The sequence below is a fragment of the Rhinocladiella mackenziei genome (genome assembly GCF_000835555.1).
Source record: "Rhinocladiella mackenziei CBS 650.93 unplaced genomic scaffold supercont1.2, whole genome shotgun sequence".
In the NCBI taxonomy this organism is placed as follows: Eukaryota; Fungi; Ascomycota; class Eurotiomycetes; order Chaetothyriales; family Herpotrichiellaceae; genus Rhinocladiella; species Rhinocladiella mackenziei.
The window spans coordinates 391761-411971 of NW_013550603.1; the positions used below are offsets into that span (position 1 = coordinate 391761).

Here is a 20211-nt window from a genome sequence, read left to right on the forward strand (position 1 = left end):
TCTTGATCTCAGATATCACCTTGAACAGGTTGTGAGGGCATTGAATAACTGGCGAATGTGAAAGGGGATGACATCTTTAGCAGAGGCTGTCAAAGCTTTCAAATAGCCGAACCCCTGTAAATCAGCCCCCCAAAAGAAACAGGGACTTGCTTTCCAACTGACCAACTGACCCGCCCATCAAAGTACTCCATATATCACAGCTGAGCCTGCCATTTTCCATCGATAATCGACTGACTTGCATGCAACACGGCAAACCTCCCTCGTAGCCCGATTCGACAATGGTGCAGCCAAATTTGAACTCCCTATTACGAGTCCTTGACATGTGCGAGCCGGACGTCTGCCGAAGGAGCCGCCTGCGGTTCACTGAACGAGGAACTTATTGTGATTGATACCAGCACACGAAGACCATTACCCACCCTGCTCTCCTCATGACCGCCTTTTCTCATAAACGTTCCCACGATTCCTGCCGTAGCAAACGTGTCATCTGCATTACAAAGAATGCCATTTTCTACAGACGCGGAGATTTCGATGTTGATGCAAATGGGCATGGATAGTGCGCAGGGACAGGGGCAGAGACATTACACCTCTCTTTGGTCATGAATCTCACCGATCGTCTGGATGAGATCCTACTTCAAATACCACGATTAAGCGACCCGAAAGGACACATCCGAATATTTCTGTGAACATCGATACCGGGATGCCGTCGCGGCCTGTAAAGTGTTGTGTTCATGAAACTTTACATACTCAGTCGTGGCCGTTCTCTAAGAGGCGACGCGATACCAGGATGCTGAGATGTGCTCCCACGCCTCGTTCTTGTCATCTCAGGATGCCGATATGTAAGTCCGTGTCTTCTTAATCTATCGCTCCACCCAGGCTACTCCTACGACTATCCTAGTACGTCGTCAGGATCCATACACCCTAATCTTCACATGGGATTGCATATCCGAAATGGATATGCACGACGTCTCGGTAAGTTTGGGACTAGGCAGACGAAACTGAGATGGGAGAGATTGGGGGCTTGAATACAGACGAGGTTCGTTGCATGGGTAGGACAAAGCTAGTCCAGCCTTACTGTCTAGCTCCCCCCTTTCCCCCAAGCCTGGCACCTGCGATGACAACATCGTCACAATGTTCTAAACATTCGGCCGAGGGTAATTTGTACAAGCTTGGTTTCTCCATGCGAAAAAAGAATACGTCATTTCCCCCATATCGGGCATCGTATGTCAACACTATTCAAGATCAACGTGACCCTTCAAGCGCTGTTGGACTGAATTTCCAACGATCCAGCATTGTATCCAAACAACTGACGCCCTTCAACGACATTTACATAAATCGACGCTTCCCAGCATACCTGGGCTCCCTCATACTCGGCCGGGTCTGGCACCACCCTTCTTCGGAACAGTCCACGGTTCTGGACATACTGTCTGGAAGCATTACGTCAGCAAGGTCCGCGAGTACAGAAAAGGGGGGTGGTCTTACCTCTCCTTCTGAATAAGCCCAGAAATATACAACCACTCCAATGATATAATACAATGCTGCATTGGTAGCTTGATACATCATGACCCCAGCGAGGGCGCACAAGGGGTACACCACCAATCTGGCCTCGAAGCTCCTATGTAAGCCGGGCAGCATCTTGACCACAGGATGCAAGGGCCATTCCCATGCAAAACTCAACATTCCCAATATGAGGTTGATGATCTGTAAGACAGGAAATGGCTTGACGGCTCCATCGAGGTTTTTGGTGAGGAAGTCCCAGAAGATCTTGGGCCAGAAGAAACCCTCGAGACTAGCCAAGATTTGATAGACGGCAGCGGTCAAGACGATGAGGCGTGCCCAGTGGTTCTTGATGAGTTTGCCCATTATGTCGAAGAGGCCGGCAAGAGTTCGGATGGGATTGAATTGAAGTTGTACAGACTTGAAGGGGAAGAAGAACCAAAACTGAAGGAAAAACGAGAGTCGTGGCCGTTAACCCAAATGATCGGACAAAGAGAGCACGCAAGAACGACGACCTGCGCCTGAAGGTCACCGATAGTGCATCTGGGTCGAGAAAGTATATGAGGAGAATGGGCAGACCCGGGTGTGGGAATGCTTGGTCCCCTTATGACGGAGCAGAAACAAGTGATTTCGGTGATGGGGTGAGCCGGTCAGGAAAGTTGCTTGGGTGAAATGATGGTGAGGAGAGATTTCCAGTCAGAGGAAGGGTGTTAGAGAATGCCGGTTCTGCGACCGTCCGAGCGGCGAGAGTATTATGGAGGTGGATTTGGTGCGTATGAGATTGGTTGCAGATGTTGTCTCGTCGCAGAGTGGTTGGGGGGTTTTGGAGACGGTAACTGTCGCAGGTGTGGAGTGAGAGCACCCGACAGATCCCAACACCACCGTGCAAACCAAATTTTAATTGATTTTGTACTCACGATGGGAAATGGTAAGAGTATGATGTCTAATGGAATTGGTAGAGAGCCGTGGGAAGTGGGAAAAGTCATTATCTTTTGGTTGCGAGGCACCACCGAGCAAAAGCGGCCAACCTTGCAGAACTGCCATGGCCGTTGAAGGCCACCGCGTGCCGACCTAGAAGCGGTCATCATGCAGTGAAGCAATTGGAATCGAATATTCTGTGCCAGCTCACTCCACTTTCCAATAGTATTGTCTTGTCCCTGCCAGATCTGGAATTATATCTCAGGATGGAGTGGAATGATTCGTAGAGGTTGGGAGACAGAAGGCGGTGATTGGGCGCAGGTCAGCAGGCTATGTGGCCGTTTAAGCGCCCGAAATAGAATCCGAGCAAGAGATGGAGAAAGGTTGGTTGCCGTACAGATCCCAAGTTTTGGCCGAGTCGTGGCGGAGGGGTTGTCGTTGGATGGCGGGATACCCATTGCAAGATGGTGGTGAACAATGGTGAACGAATGGCCATCTGGAACACGGGGATGTGACACGGAACCTGCAGCGGGAGCTAAGGAATGATAGGCGAGGAAATCGAGGAGAACGAGCCAGTCAGAGTCGCCAGCAGCGGGCATTTCCTGGGCAGGGCGGTTGCAGGCTCACGATGATACGCTGGCAGTTGGGAGGTATTGGCAGGTATTTTACCGATATGCAGGTCTGCGTGATGGTCACCCCAATATTCCAATATATTCGCCGTTTGCTAGTACATACCGTCTGCAGCATAGTTCTTTGCTTCGTTTGTCAAGTACATACCCACGACCATGATTTTGTTTCCATCACCCATGTAGTGCATTGCAAGAGTGCCTTGCAGTTGTCCACAGCGTCTCAGCGGCGCTGACAGGTGGTGGTGTTCATCCGTACGCCGTACGTCCGTGTGCTCTGGCACCTGTCATTCAATCTCGAATACCCTGTAACCGCCGAACCTTACCCCAACAGGCTTAACGTATCCGTGGCGGACCCAGGCCTCAGGGCCCAGGGCGCAGTCTTCTCCACATTTGGTTCTTCCTTCTCTACCAACAATGGACTTCAACGCAAGCGAGTACATACCATTCTGTAAGTTCATCAGTCTCTTCATCTTCATCACATCGTCTCTTTTTCTTTTCTATCTCGCTTCCAGCATAATTAATCCCCGAATCCAATCTCCCCTCGTCTTTCACCACGTGCAAAAAATAACCTCCACCTCCGACACCACGCTCTCTTCCTGTTACACCTATTGTCCCAGGATCCACTTCAAGCCTGTTTCGACCTCAAGCACCCGTCATACTAATTCATTCGACCTCCCTCAACTCCGACTTCTCTTGCTTAACTTGCTTCACCCTGCTGCTGGTGGTCCCCCTCCCCGGACAAATACTCCCTCAACTGCGACACGCCGAACCTCACCCAACCAAACACCAATTTACCTTCAGTACCGCCTTCTCGTGTGATCCAACGTATGATCAACTCGTCAAACATCCATCTCTCGGGTTACCGGCCTCCGGACACCCTAGCAGATATCTAGCATTTGTTTTCTCAAAAGCCTCCATTCTCGGCCTTTTTCTGAGCTTGAATTGACTGTCTGTCGTTTATTATCCGCCCCGAGAAGTCTAACGCTCATTGATTTGATTTGGGTTCTACACAAGCCAGATATGCGGAGGAGATAAACCATCTGGCACTGAGGAAACAATTAGCTATTGACCATTAAACCGAGGAAGCACCGATCTCATCAATCAGCAGGCGATTCAACCATGGCTACTCTCAAATCCCATTTTGCTCCGAGCAAAATCGTCTTTTATATTTTGTGGTGGGGGTTTCATTGGGCTATCTTTGCCGTTGGCTGGTAAGCCTGTTCATTTATCAGCTCGGCTATATCACTGATCTCCAATCTAGGTGGAAGCAACAAGCAGATCCTCGATTAGCTGGTCTCAACACCCTCACTTTCTCAGTGTGGATCTCTCGAGGTGCCGGCCTGGTCCTCTCCGTCGATGTGATGCTCATTCTTCTTCCAATGTGCCGAAATCTCATGCGTTTCCTTCGACCGAAATTCAAATGGCTTCCTCTCGATGAGACGCAATGGTTCCACCGACAGTGTGCCTACGCCATGCTTGTCTTCACAGTCATCCACACTTGCGGCCACTATGTCAATTTTTTCAACGTCGAACGGACTCAGATTCGTCCCGAAACCGCAATCCAAATCCACTACACCCAAGCAGGCGGTATTACGGGTCATATCATGCTGCTCTGCATGCTGCTGATATATACTACTGCCCATCATAGAATCCGACAGCAGTCCTTCGAGACTTTCTGGTATACACACCACCTCTTTATTCCCTTCTTCCTCGCCATGTACACCCACGCTGTGGGCTGTTTCGTGCGAGATACCACCGATCCATTCTCTCCTTTCGCTGGAAAGAATTTCTGGGATCACTGCCTCGGGTACGAGGGTTGGCGATGGGAATTGATCTCTGGTGCTCTCTACCTCGGCGAACGTCTTTGGAGAGAAGTCCGCGCCCGCAGAGAAACCAAGATCTACAAGGTGATCCGTCACCCTTACGACGCAATGGAAATTCAATTCCAAAAACCCAGCATGAAATACAAGGCTGGCCAGTGGTTATTCGTCAACATCCCGGCCGTGTCTAGCCAGCAATGGCACCCTTTCACAATCACTTCCTGCCCATTCGACCCCTATATTTCAGTCCATGTTCGTCAAGTGGGCGACTGGACAAAAGCCGTCGGTGATGCATTAGGATGTGGCCCAGCACAAGCCAAAGAATTCGACGCTCTGGATAGCAATGGCATTTACGAGATTGCGCTGAGACATGGCCAGGAAATGCCTGCCATCCGCATCGACGGACCTTATGGTGCACCCGCCGAAGACGTCTTCGACAATGAAATTGCTGTCATCATCGGAACAGGCATTGGTGTCACCCCCTGGGCATCAGTGCTCAAGCACATCTACAACATCCGTGCGGGACCCAATCCGCCCCGACGTCTCAAGCGTGTTGAGTTCCTTTGGGTTACTCGCAGCATTGAATCTTTCGAATGGTTCCAGACCCTTTTGTCCTCTCTCGAACGACAGTCTGCCGAGGCCGCTGAAACTGTCGGTGGCCCTGAATTCCTCCGCATTCATACGTACCTCACACAGCGTGTGGATGCCAACATGGCCGCGAACATCTACCTTAACACAGTGGGCAATGCCGTGGATCCTCTAACGGAGCTACGTACCAAGACTCAATACGGTCGACCAGATTTTAAACGTCTCTTCGGCGCCATGCGTGATGGTCTTATGGACCAGACATATTTGGACGTCGGTAAGGAAGCCAGTATCACCGCTCAAATGAAGGCAACGGTTGGTGTATACTTCTGCGGACCCAGTGCCGCCGCACGGGAAATCAAGTCCGCTTGTAAAGCCACAAGCAATGATTTGGTTAAATTCCGCTTCTGGAAAGAACATTTTTAAATGTGTCTTTTTGGGAGGGGGCGGTATCTGAAATTGACTGGTTCATTTGAATACGATGCGATGTGATGCGATGTTTCATGGCTTAGGGAAAAGCCCAGATCAAATGTTTCAATGTCAAGACCTCAAAAGGCGAAGACCCCGGTTATTTTTCATTTCCACCTTTTTTCTTTTCTCTATTTTTGGACAGAATTGGTATTTGGGAATGGGGAATGTCACGTACGGATTGGGTTGAGTTGATTTGATTTTCAGCAAGCGAAAGCCCGCCAGATACACCCACAAGCAAGCACGGAAAGAGAAGGACAGCCTCTTTTTATGTACAATATGTTGACTAGCATGCTCACCTTATGGCATGACGTGGCTACGAGACTCGACTTAAACCCGGACTCAGATGGGGATAACAGTCTCTTGGAAGCGACACAGAAAATTTTTAAAAAAAAAAGAAAAAATTTTTGAGAAAATTTTAGATCCCAGGAACTTCGCTTTCCCAGTCACTCAGTTTGCATTTGATCTCTGCTACTTTCCGCCGGTTCTGACGCCTCCGACTGTGAAGGCCTTGCTGGACTTGCATTCGAGCTCACTGTGAGCAGTTGTGTTCGGAGTCCCGAGTCTTGTGTCCTGCTTACTGTTCAGACATGTTTACATTTTCATCGCCACGCATTTGGAGTTTGCCCCCTGCACATCCATCTCATCATCTTCGTTTGACATTTGCAGATCCTCGTGGTGTTTGTTCTTCATCTCGATAAATCCCAAGATCAGGTCCAACCCTCGCTGTTGAATTTGTGGCACCTAGGCGGTTGGATGACCTTGTCTTGGACCCATGGTCTCGTTACGAATTCCAGGTCGTTCGGAGTTCTAACGAGATTGTCAGTACATGTTTCCTAGGATAATTCAAATCTGCATGTGAACTCACCGAAACAGTCTGCATCTGACCGGTCTCGAGAATCTTCTTGATGACGTCGTCTTCATACGACGTACCAAACTCATTCTCCAAACTAGCCTTGGATGCTCCGTCCATCTGACCCTGTGCACCGTGCTTGTGTGTCACCATGATCTTAAACGAGTTCACCACCTGCGCCAACGGGATGGATTTGTCCGCCTTCCATGCTTGCAAGTCTTCTGGAGATTCGACGAAGACGATGAAGTCATCGGTGTTGCCTTTGTAGAAAACTTTAGTGATGAGACCGGTTCCGCGAGGCATAGTGGGTGTGACTTGAGAAGTTTACTTGGGTGCTTGACGAGGGTGGGAGTGATGGTGAGGTTGAACGGTGTGATCACACGACAAGGGTTGGAAGTTCAAGGATGAGGTTGGACTTCGGGGTTGAGAATATTTAGAGGATCAGTGGTCAAGCAGGAGGGTTCTCTTAAAGTAAACTGGCCTTTTAGTGAAGAGGATTCAGGCAGTGAGTTAGAGTTGTGGAATGAAGAAACATAAATGCTCTTTTCGAGAATCCTCGCAGGCCGAATGACGTCAACTCCATCAGACAATCGTCAGGGGACAAGGCACAAATACCCACCCCGCCATAGAGAAAGCTACGGAAACAAGGAAACCATCGAGCCAGGTTCGTAATTCAGATCCCACCGCCATTGACCTGACCTCGGCGTTCATCATCATATTGATCACTGGTGCTGCTATCTGAATGTGGCCAGCTGAACTGTGTGGCCAATAGCTAGTGATGTCTAGGTTGGCGGATTCGGCTGCAGAGCCTCACATGACTGAATCCTTGACTCTTGAGCCACTGACGTTGTAGTACGATGGAAATCTATCGACAATAACGGGTTAAAATTCAAAGAAGATCTTGCATTGACTAAATCGATCCTCCGTGTCCTGATATAGTCCTTGTGTCAAGATTTCAATTTTTCTCAGCAGCCAAGAAAGATCTTGACGCCATGAAACAGGAGAGAGACCTCCTTCAGACAACTCGCACGGTTCCAGCGGGCAAACTCACCTACGACATCACCCCCTCCTGTTCTTTCGGTTCATTAAGGACGCATCCCGTTATGCCAGAGCCCTCCTTCAATCTCCCCTACCCAGCAGGTCCTTGATTTTTGCAGCGATTAGTTGTTCATCTGCTCACTTGTCAATAAACCCCTATCCCTGCGCTGGGCGAGGGGACGCACGAGAATATGTCTTCCGTCGATATTATTCCCCGGGATATGCTGAACCTCAGTCAACTTTACTGCGAGATCGAGACGAGAATATGAAGATTGAGTTTTTTTTTTTTTTTTTTGGGTCACCTGACTTTAGCTGGGAGCGCAAGGGGCACAAGGGGCACAAGGCTGAATTTAAGATTCGGACGATATCAATGCCGATAGTATATTCGGCGGATGATAAACGTTCTTAGGAACTAGAAGAAGAAGACCGAACATCTCCAGTCCCTTCCTAACGGCCAGGTTCTGATAAAAGAAAGATCTATACGGACGGATGGGCATTGATCATCCACGGGATTGAGAGCCAATAATCTGCCCGTCCTAGGAACCGGGCGAAGTTGAAAGTGGATGTCATGGATACACCATTCGCACTCTTCGCGAAGGTCAAGTCATCATTTATCTGATGAACTCAGGATCCTATTATACGGTGCAAAGCAAGTATGGAGCAGGTCAGACCTGATCATCTTCCTCGATGTTGGGTTGTCAAGCGAGCCAGGTAAGGAAGGGTAAGGCATTTTGTCTATTGCAAGAACAACGGCATTGAGTCCATCGACATCCACGTTTACACATCTTTGTCTATGTCCATTGGTGTGCACCTTTGCTTCCAGCGTCGTGTTACATACTCGAGGGGGGGAAAAAAGAGGGATCATTCGCAGGCTTACTGGCTCCAACGTACGGGAAAAACAATACCGCCCAAACCTGCCCAAATATTGCTCACCCTCCTCCACGCCACCTATGTCTGGGCTGACCTTCACTATCCCGCCTCCCGTCATTGAGCTCCAGAATAGTCATCGTCGCTGTCCCCATCTGAAGTTTTCCTCTGCCTTTCGACAGGAATCAATCTGTACCATCCAGTTCACTATTGTGACCAGTAATCATCATAATTGAACGATCAGGCAAGTCCCGAATTTCAAACATGAATCTAGATATCGGTAAATGACATTCTTCAGACTCTGACCTGAGGTATACGTACGCACGTAAGTCATATAACTCCTGAGTAAGGTAAGCTGGACAGTGTGCATGTTCGTTCACATCTCACCCATAAAGGAGCACAGTACTGGTAGCGAATCTACATCCGAACACCCAAAGTCCGAGGCAAAGGCTGACCAGCGACCGGGCTAGTCCTCTTGTGGGGCTACCGAACGAGCCCTCCCCCGCATTGCGATACGTCCTAAGCGGACCCAGTAAAATCTCTCCTCTGCATCTCATAGTCCCCCAGTTCCGATTTGTAGGTACGACAAATCGACCATCTAGATCGCTGATCAAGGTAACGAAAAGCTTGACCGAGTCTCATAATACCTCGCAGTGACTCCAGTTTTCGGGTTTGCCCGCGAAATTCGCCCATCATTCATCATCGACGATACGATACAATAGCGAAAACACACACTCGAGGCCGATGATCAGCTGTCCGATTTGGATCGGCGTAGCGGTGGCGATATAATGACTGAATTTGTTCCATGTCAGAGATTCAGGCCACCGACGTCGCTGAATTACCCTTCGGCATGACGATCTCCCATCAGACTTTTCAGTACGCACCACCGGATTTCCTGACCGTCGACCGATATTAAAACCACAAGGTCATTGCTCTGCTGTGTTTCATCGAGACCCAGACAAGATTACAATACGAGAGCACGAACAGATTCAATCCACAGTCATGGATCGAAAAGGCACTAATTCACCCATTGAATTGACCCCCCTTGCCGAACATCCTTCCCCCCCAACCATGCTCCTTCGGTACGCCTTGTGGGCAATCGTCGTCCTCTGCGCGATACGAGTCCTGCTATTTCTCTACAAGTCAATCACCTCACCCCTGCGCACTATACCGGGCCCATTTCTCGCTCGATTCGGGAAATTTTATTATTTCTTCCGAGTCATGCGCGGGCGTTGGGAACATGATGACATCACCTTGCATCGCAAATATGGCCCCATTGTCCGTGTCGCACCCAACATGTACAGCATTGATTCGCCCGAGGTTGTCAAGAAAGTGTACGGCATTGCTTCGAAATTCCCAAAGTCAGAATGGTATGATGGGTGGAAACATCCTGATCCAGCTCGGTGGACGCTGTTCCCCGATAGAGATATGAAGAGACATGCCGAAACCCGAAAGAGATTTCAGGCCATGTATTCTATGTCGAGTTTGGTCAATTATGAAGGGTATGTCAATGAATGCGCTGAAATCTTCGACAAAAGATTAAGGGAGTTGGCGACGCGCGGCGAAACGATTGATATGGCTCATTGGCTCCAGTGCTACGCATTTGATGTGATCGGCGACATTACCTATTCCCAACGATTCGGGTTTTTGGATAAAGGAGAAGACGTTGCGGGGTTGTTGAAGGCCTTGCATGGAGTGTTAAGATACAGCACCCTGATTGGAATCTATGCCCAATGGCATCCCATTCTCTTCGACATGTTCGCTCGTCTTGGATTGGGTGGTGCAGCAGGTCGAAACTACTTGATGAGGTATGTGGAACAAAGAATCCAGCAGAGGAAAACAGAAAAGAGAGCTGGTCAGGATGTTGGAAAATCAAAGGACACAGATGAAAACGCACCGATGGATTTTCTGGAGAAACTTATGGTGGCAAATGAAGAGGATCCCCAAAAAGTCACAGCCTATCACGTCTTCATGATGGGATTATCAAACATCATTGCAGGCTCTGACACGACTGCTGTGAGTCTATCATCAATCTTGTATCACCTTTTGAAGGCTCCAGATAAGATGCGGAAGCTTCGACAAGAGATAAAGGAGTTTGAAGATCAAGGCCGTTGTGGAAACAATAATGTCTCATTCAAGGAGAGCCAGGAGATGCCATACCTGCAGGCTGTGATGAAGGAAGCCCTCCGAATGCACGCAGCAACCGGGCTGCCATTGTGGAGAGATGTTCCCGAAGGAGGAGTTGAGATTTGTGGTCGATTCTTCCCAGAAGGCATCACCATTGGACTCAATACCTGGTGCGCACATTACAATGAGAGTGTATTCGGTCCAGATGCTCGAGAATTTAGACCGGAAAGGTGGATTGAGGCTGAGGAGGAGGGTGGAGAGAAACTGAAGAGAATGGACGCCTATTATTTGCCGGTAGGTGACAACATTTGAAAAGTGTGAATCCTGTCCGTGAATGCTGATCGATTCATAGTTTGGCCTGGGGTCTAGGACGTGCATTGGCCGAAATATCTCATATCTTGAGATGTCGAAACTGATCCCTAAAATTGTTAAGACATTCGACTTTGAGCTCGAGCATCCCGAGCGAGAATGGAGCACTGAGAACAATTGGTTTGTGAAACCGACCGATTTTCGGGCCAAAGTAAGGCTCCGACAGGAGTGAAGATGTCTTCTTTCTCCAGATAAAGGGTCCTCAGCATTCGATATGCCGATTTTGACTGATGTTGAAAGCGAACTTCATCACCTCAAGATTAAAAGCACGACCAAATGCTGAGAAAGGGAAAGGTAGAGCGACTATCGGTGATCCTCTCGAAGCATAAAACATGTGGTCAGCAGGCTTCTTTGGCGAATCTTGTAACACCTTGATCAATACTGGCAAAGATTCGTGGCAGATAAAAGGATTTTGACATTTCTCTGGTTTCATGGCTCTGGAAACTTGAGATCCATGTGGCTGGCCATAAACAAAGAAAGACGCCGTTCTGTTCTTGACGTATTCTGGCGGTATGGAGGCGCCGAAATCTGCTGATTCCACGTGTTCAGAACATGTCTTGATGATGTCTATCAGCAAGTAGCTTCCTCTTTCACTTCGAAGTTGAATCGCCTCGCCATGTACTTCGGCCTCCTACTTTTTTTTGGAGATGGAAACGGGAAGGGGGTGTGTGAAATCTGAAGAAAGACTGGCGGTTAAACGGCGTGAGAATCGAGCCAATCACAGACTAGCAAGGCTTGTTAGCGTGGGGAGTGGTCCAAGTGTGGGCAAACCAGGCGGTTAGGCGGTTGATGGCTGAGGAAAAAAAAAAAGGTGGCCAAACCGTCGAGGGAAGCTGTAGCAAGCGAACGACTCATGTTTTCCTCCTTGGTCGAAGCTGCTAGCGAACCCGCAGTGTCCTCTTTATCCAGAGACAGCGATTCGCGGGGTGGATAAACCCCTGCGCGGTTGCCCAATTTCCGCCCGAGCGCTGACCTGTGGCTAATGGGGTAGCCTCCGAGACCCAATCTATCATTGCCCGGAACTGATTCGGTTGTTTAGTGGAGTATGGAGAGAAAGTCAAGTGGTCACTTGCGAGTTCGTTGGTAGGGGCAATTTGAGGAGGAGCAGTCGGAATGGCGATTGGAGAAGGCAAGAGAGAGTGTGGGAGGTCGGTTAGGAGGAGTAGCGAGAGGCAGTGACAGGAAACTGGGTGGATAGAATCCTGAAGCCAGTCAGGCAGAAGAATAGAAGCATGAGCAGCTGAACCGAGGGGGAGGCAGCCAGGAGTAGAGGAAATGAAGATGGACGAGAGGGTGTGGAATAATACTATTCCCCAGTGCTCGGCGTTGGATCCCCCCTACCGCCCACGAGTAGAGTCTTGTACCAATTGTCAAACTAATGAGCCCTAATATTCCTAGGCTAGATAGACTTGCTTTGCTTGCTGGATTGCCTACGAACGTTGGCAACTGGTAGCTGCTGATCTCGTTTTCCCCCCCCCCAATCACGGAATCTATACCTCTTATAGACGAGCTGCTCGGTGCATGTTTTCAATCTCCAGTCTCTTCCAGCCTGTGCACCTCGGAGTAACAATCACTCACTCGAGTAAAAGTATTGCTTGTAGTTTCCCATCTTCAAGCGCCATCCTGCCCACTATCGTCGCGCTCCTCCATTTTTACCGAATCTAAATCCAACTTCCATCCATTCATCCATCGGTCAATCCATCAATCCATCAGTCAATCAATCGCTTGACCGACCTGCCGCATCCTTTCTTCCACCTCAAGTCACCTCTCATCGATCTCACCATCCTTCCCCGGTCAGCCACTCTGGTCGCTTGCCGCTTTGTCGGCCCTTCCGCTCTTTGGCGCTTACCAACCGTCACATCTCGTCCACACCCTAAGCACCGTCCCTTCTCGTCGACTTCGCATGATTTCTGACTTGTCAACTTCAACTGTCTGCGCGCACGCCAGAAGAAGGGGCCTACAAAGGCCATCGATCGCCCCACATGAGTGGAAGCGCTGCCACTCAGCCTTCGACAGGTATGGCGCGACCATCGGATCATTGAACCGTCTCTCGACCTTGGGCCGCGATGGGCACACTTTGTTTCTAACGTGTTTTCTCCCTAGGCGCCTCCACACAAGACCTCAAAACGAATGACACTTCGATCGCTTCCACCGCCGATTCCTCAACTCCAGCTCCTCAAAACAATGAAACAATGACCGACAAACCCAAACAACAACCGCCGCTCGTTAATATACCTTCTCGGACTTCTTCTCATCAAAAGCCTTCTGATCCAAGCCCTACGGTGCCTCCGGTGCCTCCGGTGCCTCACGAACGGCCTCCCTCTCCGAGGCGAGGCTCCAAACGAAGCCTATTAAGCAGGAGCAGGAATAATAGCAGAAGCAGCAGAAGGTCAGCTCGGGTACTTCGGGCTTCTGAGAGCGCCAAGGAGCCCGTTCCACCCCTTCCACAAGCAGGAAGTTTGAGAACGGGAAAGAAATCACGAGGCGGCCTTCTTGCTTTTTTGAATTGCTGCAGTCCCAGCGAGCTCTCCGACGATACGAAGTCTGACGATCCCGACGTCTCAGCAAAGAAAATCAAAATTCAATCCACGCCGCAAAGGACATCCAGACCGCAAGATCAGAACGAAGTTGTGGTGGAGAATGAGAAAACTTTGGAAGCCAAGACTCCAGGAGACGAAAGAGCTTTGCAAGGACGACCTGGAGAGGAAGAGGAGGGGGAACTGTCTGAGAAGAAACCACTTGAGGATTACGCACGACCACGAGAAGATGCATACCACGAAAGAGTTGCTTCACGGGCCAGTGGGACGATTCCAACTTCCACTTCAGCGGAGCCCAGTGCCGGGGATCAAGGCATCTCTTTCGGTGAACAGAGCCAGGCAAAGACGACCACAGTTACAACAGCTGAGCAGTCCACCAAGCCCGATTTGAACGTGATCGTAGCCACTCCTATTCAACCTGAGCATCCCGCCGAAACGCAGAGGTATGAAGGCGCTAGCAAGAGAAGCAGCGATGTGGAGATGCAAGATGCACCTCCCGCGGTTCCAGATGTGGATGAAGAACCTGTGGACGAGCCACCTCAGCCAGCAGAACTACAGCCCCAAGCACCTCTACCTCCACCGCCTCCTCTGGCAAAACGACAAGAACAAATTGCTTCTAAAGAGGTACCTCCTGTTCCTCAGGCGGCATCAGAGAAGCAAACGTGGCTTTTGCCTCCTATTCAGCCTCATCTGAAAGGTCGAAAATGCCTGGTTCTCGATTTGGATGAAACACTGGTGCACAGCAGCTTTAAGATTCTCAACCAGGCCGATTTTACCATTCCTGTCGAAATCGAAGGCCAGTACCATAATGTATATGTGATCAAAAGGCCTGGAGTAGACGCGTTTATGAAAAGGGTTGGTGAACTGTACGAGGTGGTAGTTTTCACTGCGTCCGTATCCAAATATGGTGATCCATTATTGGACCAGCTCGACATTCACCATGTTGTCCATCATAGGCTATTCAGAGAGAGCTGCTACAACCATCAAGGAAATTATGTCAAGGTTAGTCGCGCGACTTTCAGAGATCATTAGACTAGTTTGCCTAACATCACATCAGGACCTGTCACAAGTAGGCCGCGATCTGAAAGAGACGATCATCATCGACAATTCGCCGACTTCGTACATTTTTCATCCTCAGCACGCTGTTCCCATCAGCTCGTGGTTTTCCGATGCCCATGACAATGAACTGCTGGATCTGATACCGGTTCTTGAAGATCTCGCGGGGCCACAAGTGCAGGACGTGAGTTTGGTATTAGATGTTGCTCTGTGAGCGCGATATCCGTCCGCCACATCTGTGATTGGGCGTCTACGCGGGCGTTTTCACATTTTATGTTCGCGTTAGAATTGGCATGTCACCCGAAAAAAGTTTATTGGCATTTCTAGCGAGGCGTCGGTTGTTTAATGTTGTCAATGCTGGGCCGGGTAGATGTACCTGAGTTCAAACGGACCTCTTTGGGCATTAGGTGCCAGACCAGAGGGAAAAGGGAACCAAAAGATGCACACGAGAAGGAAAAAAGAAAAAAAAAAAGAAAAAGAGAGAGAGAGAGAGAGAAAAGGAGGAATTGAATCTAATAGGAATGGGAAGGCTGCTGGATTTATCTCACCAGAATTCTGACGGTCTCTCTGGCCCATGGTGGATGTGATTGAGATATCACCGTGCTTGGGATCAGGTTTCGTTTGTTTGAATTGTTTGTTTCTCAGGTTGATTACATATTGCAGGCATGCATTTGACTTTGCTGGATCCAGGGTACGAATCAGAATAAGAACATATGCTGCAAGCGAGACATACTGTTTTTGTTGTGAGATACATGGTTGTACAGTCGAATGGCTTGTACTCGATCGGGTTTGAACATCCAACAAGAGGATCGAAGGAGCGCGGGCCACTCTTGGGAAAGATGAAGAGGAAAAGAAGATTGCTTCCATTCATACACGGCTGATGAAAGGGGCATATTGGCATGTTCAGTCTGAGGCGACAAGAAAGCGACATGGAGAAATGGTCAAGAGAGAAAAATCCTAGCAAATGGCCATCTCAATTCAAGCCATATATTTTCAAATATGTTGTCGTGGTGAGCAAGGGACATGATTTCTTTTATGTTTGTTGTTCAGACAAAACTAAGCGGCTGTTGTCCATCATCCGCCTCCCTATTCTACTCTTCCAGTTTCTATTTCCACTATTGCAATTGCGCGCAAAAGTCACGGATGAGAGGGCCAACCAGGTCTGGTGCCTCGACACAATGCCAATGGCCAACGCCTTGCAGGACCTCCAACCGTTTGCTCTTTGCATCCGCCCCAAGCTCGCCAAAAATCTTCTCGCAGCCTGCCAACGGGGCACTCTTGTCCTGGTCGCCGGCGATGATGAGCATTGGACCTGTCACCTTGGCGTACTCGGGAGGAGTGGCTATCTCAATGGCCCTGCAATTAGCAATGTACCCTTCAGGGTCTTGGGACATGAGCATCTCCCGAATGAAGCCTTTTTGAGTGGCGGTCGCTTTGCTGCCAGTGGCAGCATTTGGAATGGTGTTGGCCATGGTTTCGACTCCACCTTTTGGACGGAAAGAAGTAGTAGTCAGCACACAGATACGCTTGAGGTTTGGCTTTGTCATACCTTGTCGCACCGTCGGAATTCGCTGCTGGAAGACGTTGGCCACGCTTTCGCTTGGGTGGACCGGACCGATGCAAATTCCTGCCACAACTCTGTCTGGTGAAATGGACGCAAGGTAGGTCGGTACCATGCCACCCATCGAGTATCCTACCACGACTGCCTTGGGGACTTGGAGGTGGTCGAGGAGGCCCAGTGCGTCGCGGGCGATCGATGTGATGGAGGTTTCGCCTCCATCATACTTGGAGCGCCCGGCTCCGTAGTTGTCAAAAATGATGCATCGGTAGGATGTGAGGTAAGGGATGATGGGGAAGTAATAGTTCTGGGTCGAACCCAGACCATGGATGAATATTAAGGTGAGACGCGAATCTTTGTCGCCCGCGGGAGCGATGTCTGTGTAATGGAGCGAGTGGCCGTTGATGTTGGCAAAGGGCATTTTTGCTAAATTCTGATTCGACAACTTACGCGATGTAATAGATGGATCTGAGAGGCAGACAACAATGAACGTGAGAGCAATCCAATGCACACTGATTTACTACTACCATTGTGAGGGGCAGGTATGGTATCATGTAGACGTCTGTGGCTTTCGGAAGAAGCAGTCGGATTTTGATTGATGGAGAACTTTCGTTGGGAGAGCCAGGCACCGGCCCGAGCACTGAATTATTTTCTGTCTCTGTGCTATCTTGAAGCCCTTTGCGGAATCTGTATTGAGAACACAGAATTTGTTTTGTTCAATGGATCTTTTGACTCCTTCTCTGGGCAACCGTAAGAGTGGTCTCATGTGTTATTTTGCAGCGATCTAGTCCAAATTGTGTAAGCCACGATCAGTAGTCGGAGGACGATTTGACTAGGGGTGGCCTTGTGCAGGGAGCCTGGGACTTGAAGGTCTTGACTGGTCCCAACTACGATCAAAGAGAAAAAGAGGGACAGAGCTGTCACGCAATTACTTATCAATTAATGCCAGCAGCCCAAAAATGGAGAATAAATTGGTTGCTCTTTTTTGCTCGGGTCCGGAATATGTCAATACGGAGCTTTCTAGAGGCTGAACGAGGGCGTCTTGCTTTAACCCTTGCGGGTAATGGAGTGGTAATAAGAGGGCATGGGACATTAGAGTAGGTGTCTCTTACTGGCCTGTTGCAACTCCGGCGTCCCACTCCATGTTTCTCCTTCTACACGGGCTTCTGGCTTCTTTCTCTGTTACCAAGTGTCAGTGCTCGGTGCTTATTATTTATTCAAACAAGACGGAAACACCCACCTGCCCAACGACCTATGAATCGCACTTTTCTCGCATCTGCGTTTGCGTCTGCATCTCGCCATCCAAATTCCAATCACCATCTCGAATCTATCCCATCCTTTCCTTGCCTATCTTTCGTCCTCCAACCTGTGCTAAGGTTTCCCCAGATGGTTGTCAGATAATCTCACCACCACTTCCCACACACACCTTAAACCCTCCCCCATCTTCTACCTCTTCCTCTTCTTGCAACAAAGGCCCTAGGGTGCCGATTCCATTCGCTAATCCTCTTCGATCACAATGTCCCCCGACGTCCGGCTGCACATGTCCTGGTTGTACCGCGTCGTCTTCCTCTTCTCCTACTTATCTCACGCCTTCTACATCCCAGGTGTGTACCCCGGATTTTTCCTTCGCAACGGGTGTACTCGACCCCCAGCAGGTGCTGATCATCACCAGGTTACTCTATACGAAGCTACCGCGACGATGAAGACATTCCTCTACTCGTGAACAAGGTGTACTCCGATACCAGCCAGCTCCAATATGCCTATTTCGATCTGCCATTCGTCTGTCCGCCCACTGGCCACAAGCATCATGGTTCCTCCTTTGCCAGTGGCCACAGTGTCCCTCTCAATCTTGGAGAACTCCTCCGAGGGGATCGAATAAAGACGTCCGACTTGGAGATCAATATGGGTCAAGATATTGATTGTCATTACCTGTGCGACCGAGTGGTGGGTCGAAAAGAGATGCAATGGGCCCAACAGCTGATCGAAGGTGAATATGTCACCGAATGGATCCTCGACAATCTTCCGGGAGCGACCTCGTTTGTCACTATCGATCGAAGTCGAAAATACTACGCGGCCGGCTTCAAAATGGGCTACAAGGACTTTGACGCGGCAACGGGCAAAGAGAGGTACTACTTTTACAACCATTATACCCTGGTTATTCGCTGGCGGCTTGCCCCTGGTAGAGCTGGCGACAATGGCGACAAGGTCATTGTGGGGTTTGAAGTCTACACCAAGAGTATCAATGGAGGCCACCGCAACGAAACGGGCTGTCCCCTGGACGTCTCGGGGGATCAAGATCCATTGCTTTTGTACATTCCCGGGAACAGCAGCTATTTGAAAGAACAATACGCCGACTCATCCTATGTTCCCGAGGAGGTCATTGACTGGGATGACGGTGCGACAATGACCATTCCTTATACCTACTCTGTCTACTTCAGAGAGGAAAATGAAGTGGAATGGGCCAATCGATGGGACCTCTACTTCAACGACCAGGCTGAGAGCTCTTTCACCCATTGGCTAGCCATTGTCAACTCTTTGATCATTTCAGGCATCCTCGGCGCCGTCTGTATTGTCATTTGGGGACGGGCCATGCAAGGAGATGTCAAAGGTAGAGGTGATGGAGTACTGGAAGAGGCTCGACTTCGCATTGCAAAACGTGGTGACAAGAAAAAGTCTGGCAGTGGCCTCCTCGACAAGATCACGGAGCCTGGTCCGGAGGATGACCTATCATCCGACGAGGAGCCCTTGGAAGACGTCAGTGGATGGAAACTACTTCACGGCGACGTCTTCAGACCGCCACCATATGGCGGGCTCCTCGCGCCACTGGTGGGCTCCGGAATGCAACTCGTTTTCATGGTCGTGGGACTCTTGGTCCTCAGCTGTGCCGGGATTTTGAACCCCAGCTGGCGCGGAGGATTCTGGAGTGTCGGGGTCGGGCTTTTCGTGTTCGCAGGTGGATTTTCGGGCTATTTCTCTGCTCGAATCTACAAGACCTTCGGGGGTCAGAATTGGCGCAAGAACACGATGATGGTGAGTTCAAACGAAATCCGACACACAATGGCCCAGCTGACCGGACCCCCCATAGACTGCCCTTCTGTTTCCCGGTCTGCTCTTTTCGTTGGTCTTTGTCCTGAATCTATTCACTTGGGCACAAGCATCCTCTACGGCCCTCCCTTTCTCGACCCTCCTTGCTCTGGCCAGTCTATGGCTCCTCATTCAACTTCCTCTGGTTCACCTGGGGTCGTACTACGGATTTTACCGGTCCTCCGCTTGGGAGCATCCGACCAGAACAAACGCGATACCTCGACAAATGCCTCCGCAGGCATGGTATACCAAGCACCATATCATTCTCGCATTGGCGGCAGGACTAGTGTCCTTTGCTGTCCTCTTCATCGAACTCATCTTTGTCTTCAAATCTCTCTACCTCGATAAATCATCCTACTACTATGTCTTCGGCTTCTTGAGTATCATATCGGCTCTCCTCTCCATCACCATTGCGGAGACGGTGATCATCACGACCTACATTCAGCTTTGTGCCGAAAACTACCACTGGTGGTGGCAGTCGTTCTTTGTGGGCGGAGCATCTGGGTTCTGGATCTTTGTCTATTCGGTGTGGTATTACGCCACACGGCTGCATATTGAAGGATTCGTGAGCAGCTTCTTGTTTTTTAGCTATACCGGGCTTGCATGTGCAGTTTATTCGCTCGCGACAGGGACCATTGGGTTCTTGACGGCGTACATGTTCGTTCGACGGATGTATTGGGGCGTCAAGGTGGATTAAATGAAGACCCACGTTTTGCTTCTAATATATGGTTTCTCTGTCTAGTATAACCGGGGAAATTTTTTTTATTTTTATTTTAACGATAGACGGAAACGAGCAAGGTCTTAGATT

At 49.7% G+C, this 20211-nt stretch overlaps 7 protein-coding genes across 7 annotated transcripts; 4 read left to right on the plus strand and 3 right to left on the minus strand.

Annotated features, from left to right (window-relative positions):
• Window positions 1-1323: 1323 nt before the first annotated feature.
• Z518_01946 (uncharacterized protein) lies at window positions 1324-1860 on the minus strand (the record flags this gene model as incomplete). The annotated part of the gene is made up of 1 exon (XM_013418975.1): window positions 1324-1860. One exon carries the CDS (start codon window positions 1858-1860, stop codon window positions 1324-1326), a length of 537 nt encoding a protein of 178 aa, XP_013274429.1.
• Window positions 1861-4160: 2300 nt separating this feature from the next.
• On the plus strand, window positions 4161-5872 carry Z518_01947 (uncharacterized protein; the record flags this gene model as incomplete). The annotated part of the gene is made up of 2 exons (XM_013418976.1): window positions 4161-4252; window positions 4303-5872. 2 exons carry the CDS (start codon window positions 4161-4163, stop codon window positions 5870-5872), a joined length of 1662 nt encoding a protein of 553 aa, XP_013274430.1.
• A 786-nt stretch (window positions 5873-6658) lies between these two features.
• On the minus strand, window positions 6659-7070 carry Z518_01948 (uncharacterized protein; the record flags this gene model as incomplete). The annotated part of the gene is made up of 2 exons (XM_013418977.1): window positions 6659-6724; window positions 6783-7070. The coding sequence occupies 2 exons, from the start codon at window positions 7068-7070 to the stop codon at window positions 6659-6661; spliced, it is 354 nt and encodes a 117-aa protein (XP_013274431.1).
• A 2673-nt stretch (window positions 7071-9743) lies between these two features.
• On the plus strand, window positions 9744-11340 carry Z518_01949 (uncharacterized protein; the record flags this gene model as incomplete). The annotated part of the gene is made up of 2 exons (XM_013418978.1): window positions 9744-11093; window positions 11152-11340. 2 exons carry the CDS (start codon window positions 9744-9746, stop codon window positions 11338-11340), a joined length of 1539 nt encoding a protein of 512 aa, XP_013274432.1.
• A 1810-nt stretch (window positions 11341-13150) lies between these two features.
• Window positions 13151-14975, plus strand: Z518_01950 (uncharacterized protein; the record flags this gene model as incomplete). The annotated part of the gene is made up of 3 exons (XM_013418979.1): window positions 13151-13184; window positions 13272-14707; window positions 14763-14975. The coding sequence occupies 3 exons, from the start codon at window positions 13151-13153 to the stop codon at window positions 14973-14975; spliced, it is 1683 nt and encodes a 560-aa protein (XP_013274433.1).
• Window positions 14976-15876: 901 nt separating this feature from the next.
• Window positions 15877-16740, minus strand: Z518_01951 (uncharacterized protein; the record flags this gene model as incomplete). Its single annotated transcript, XM_013418980.1, has 2 exons — window positions 15877-16247; window positions 16311-16740. 2 exons carry the CDS (start codon window positions 16738-16740, stop codon window positions 15877-15879), a joined length of 801 nt encoding a protein of 266 aa, XP_013274434.1.
• Window positions 16741-17835: 1095 nt separating this feature from the next.
• Window positions 17836-20100, plus strand: Z518_01952 (uncharacterized protein; the record flags this gene model as incomplete). Its single annotated transcript, XM_013418981.1, has 3 exons — window positions 17836-17923; window positions 17992-19349; window positions 19405-20100. The coding sequence occupies 3 exons, from the start codon at window positions 17836-17838 to the stop codon at window positions 20098-20100; spliced, it is 2142 nt and encodes a 713-aa protein (XP_013274435.1).
• Window positions 20101-20211: the final 111 nt, after the last annotated feature.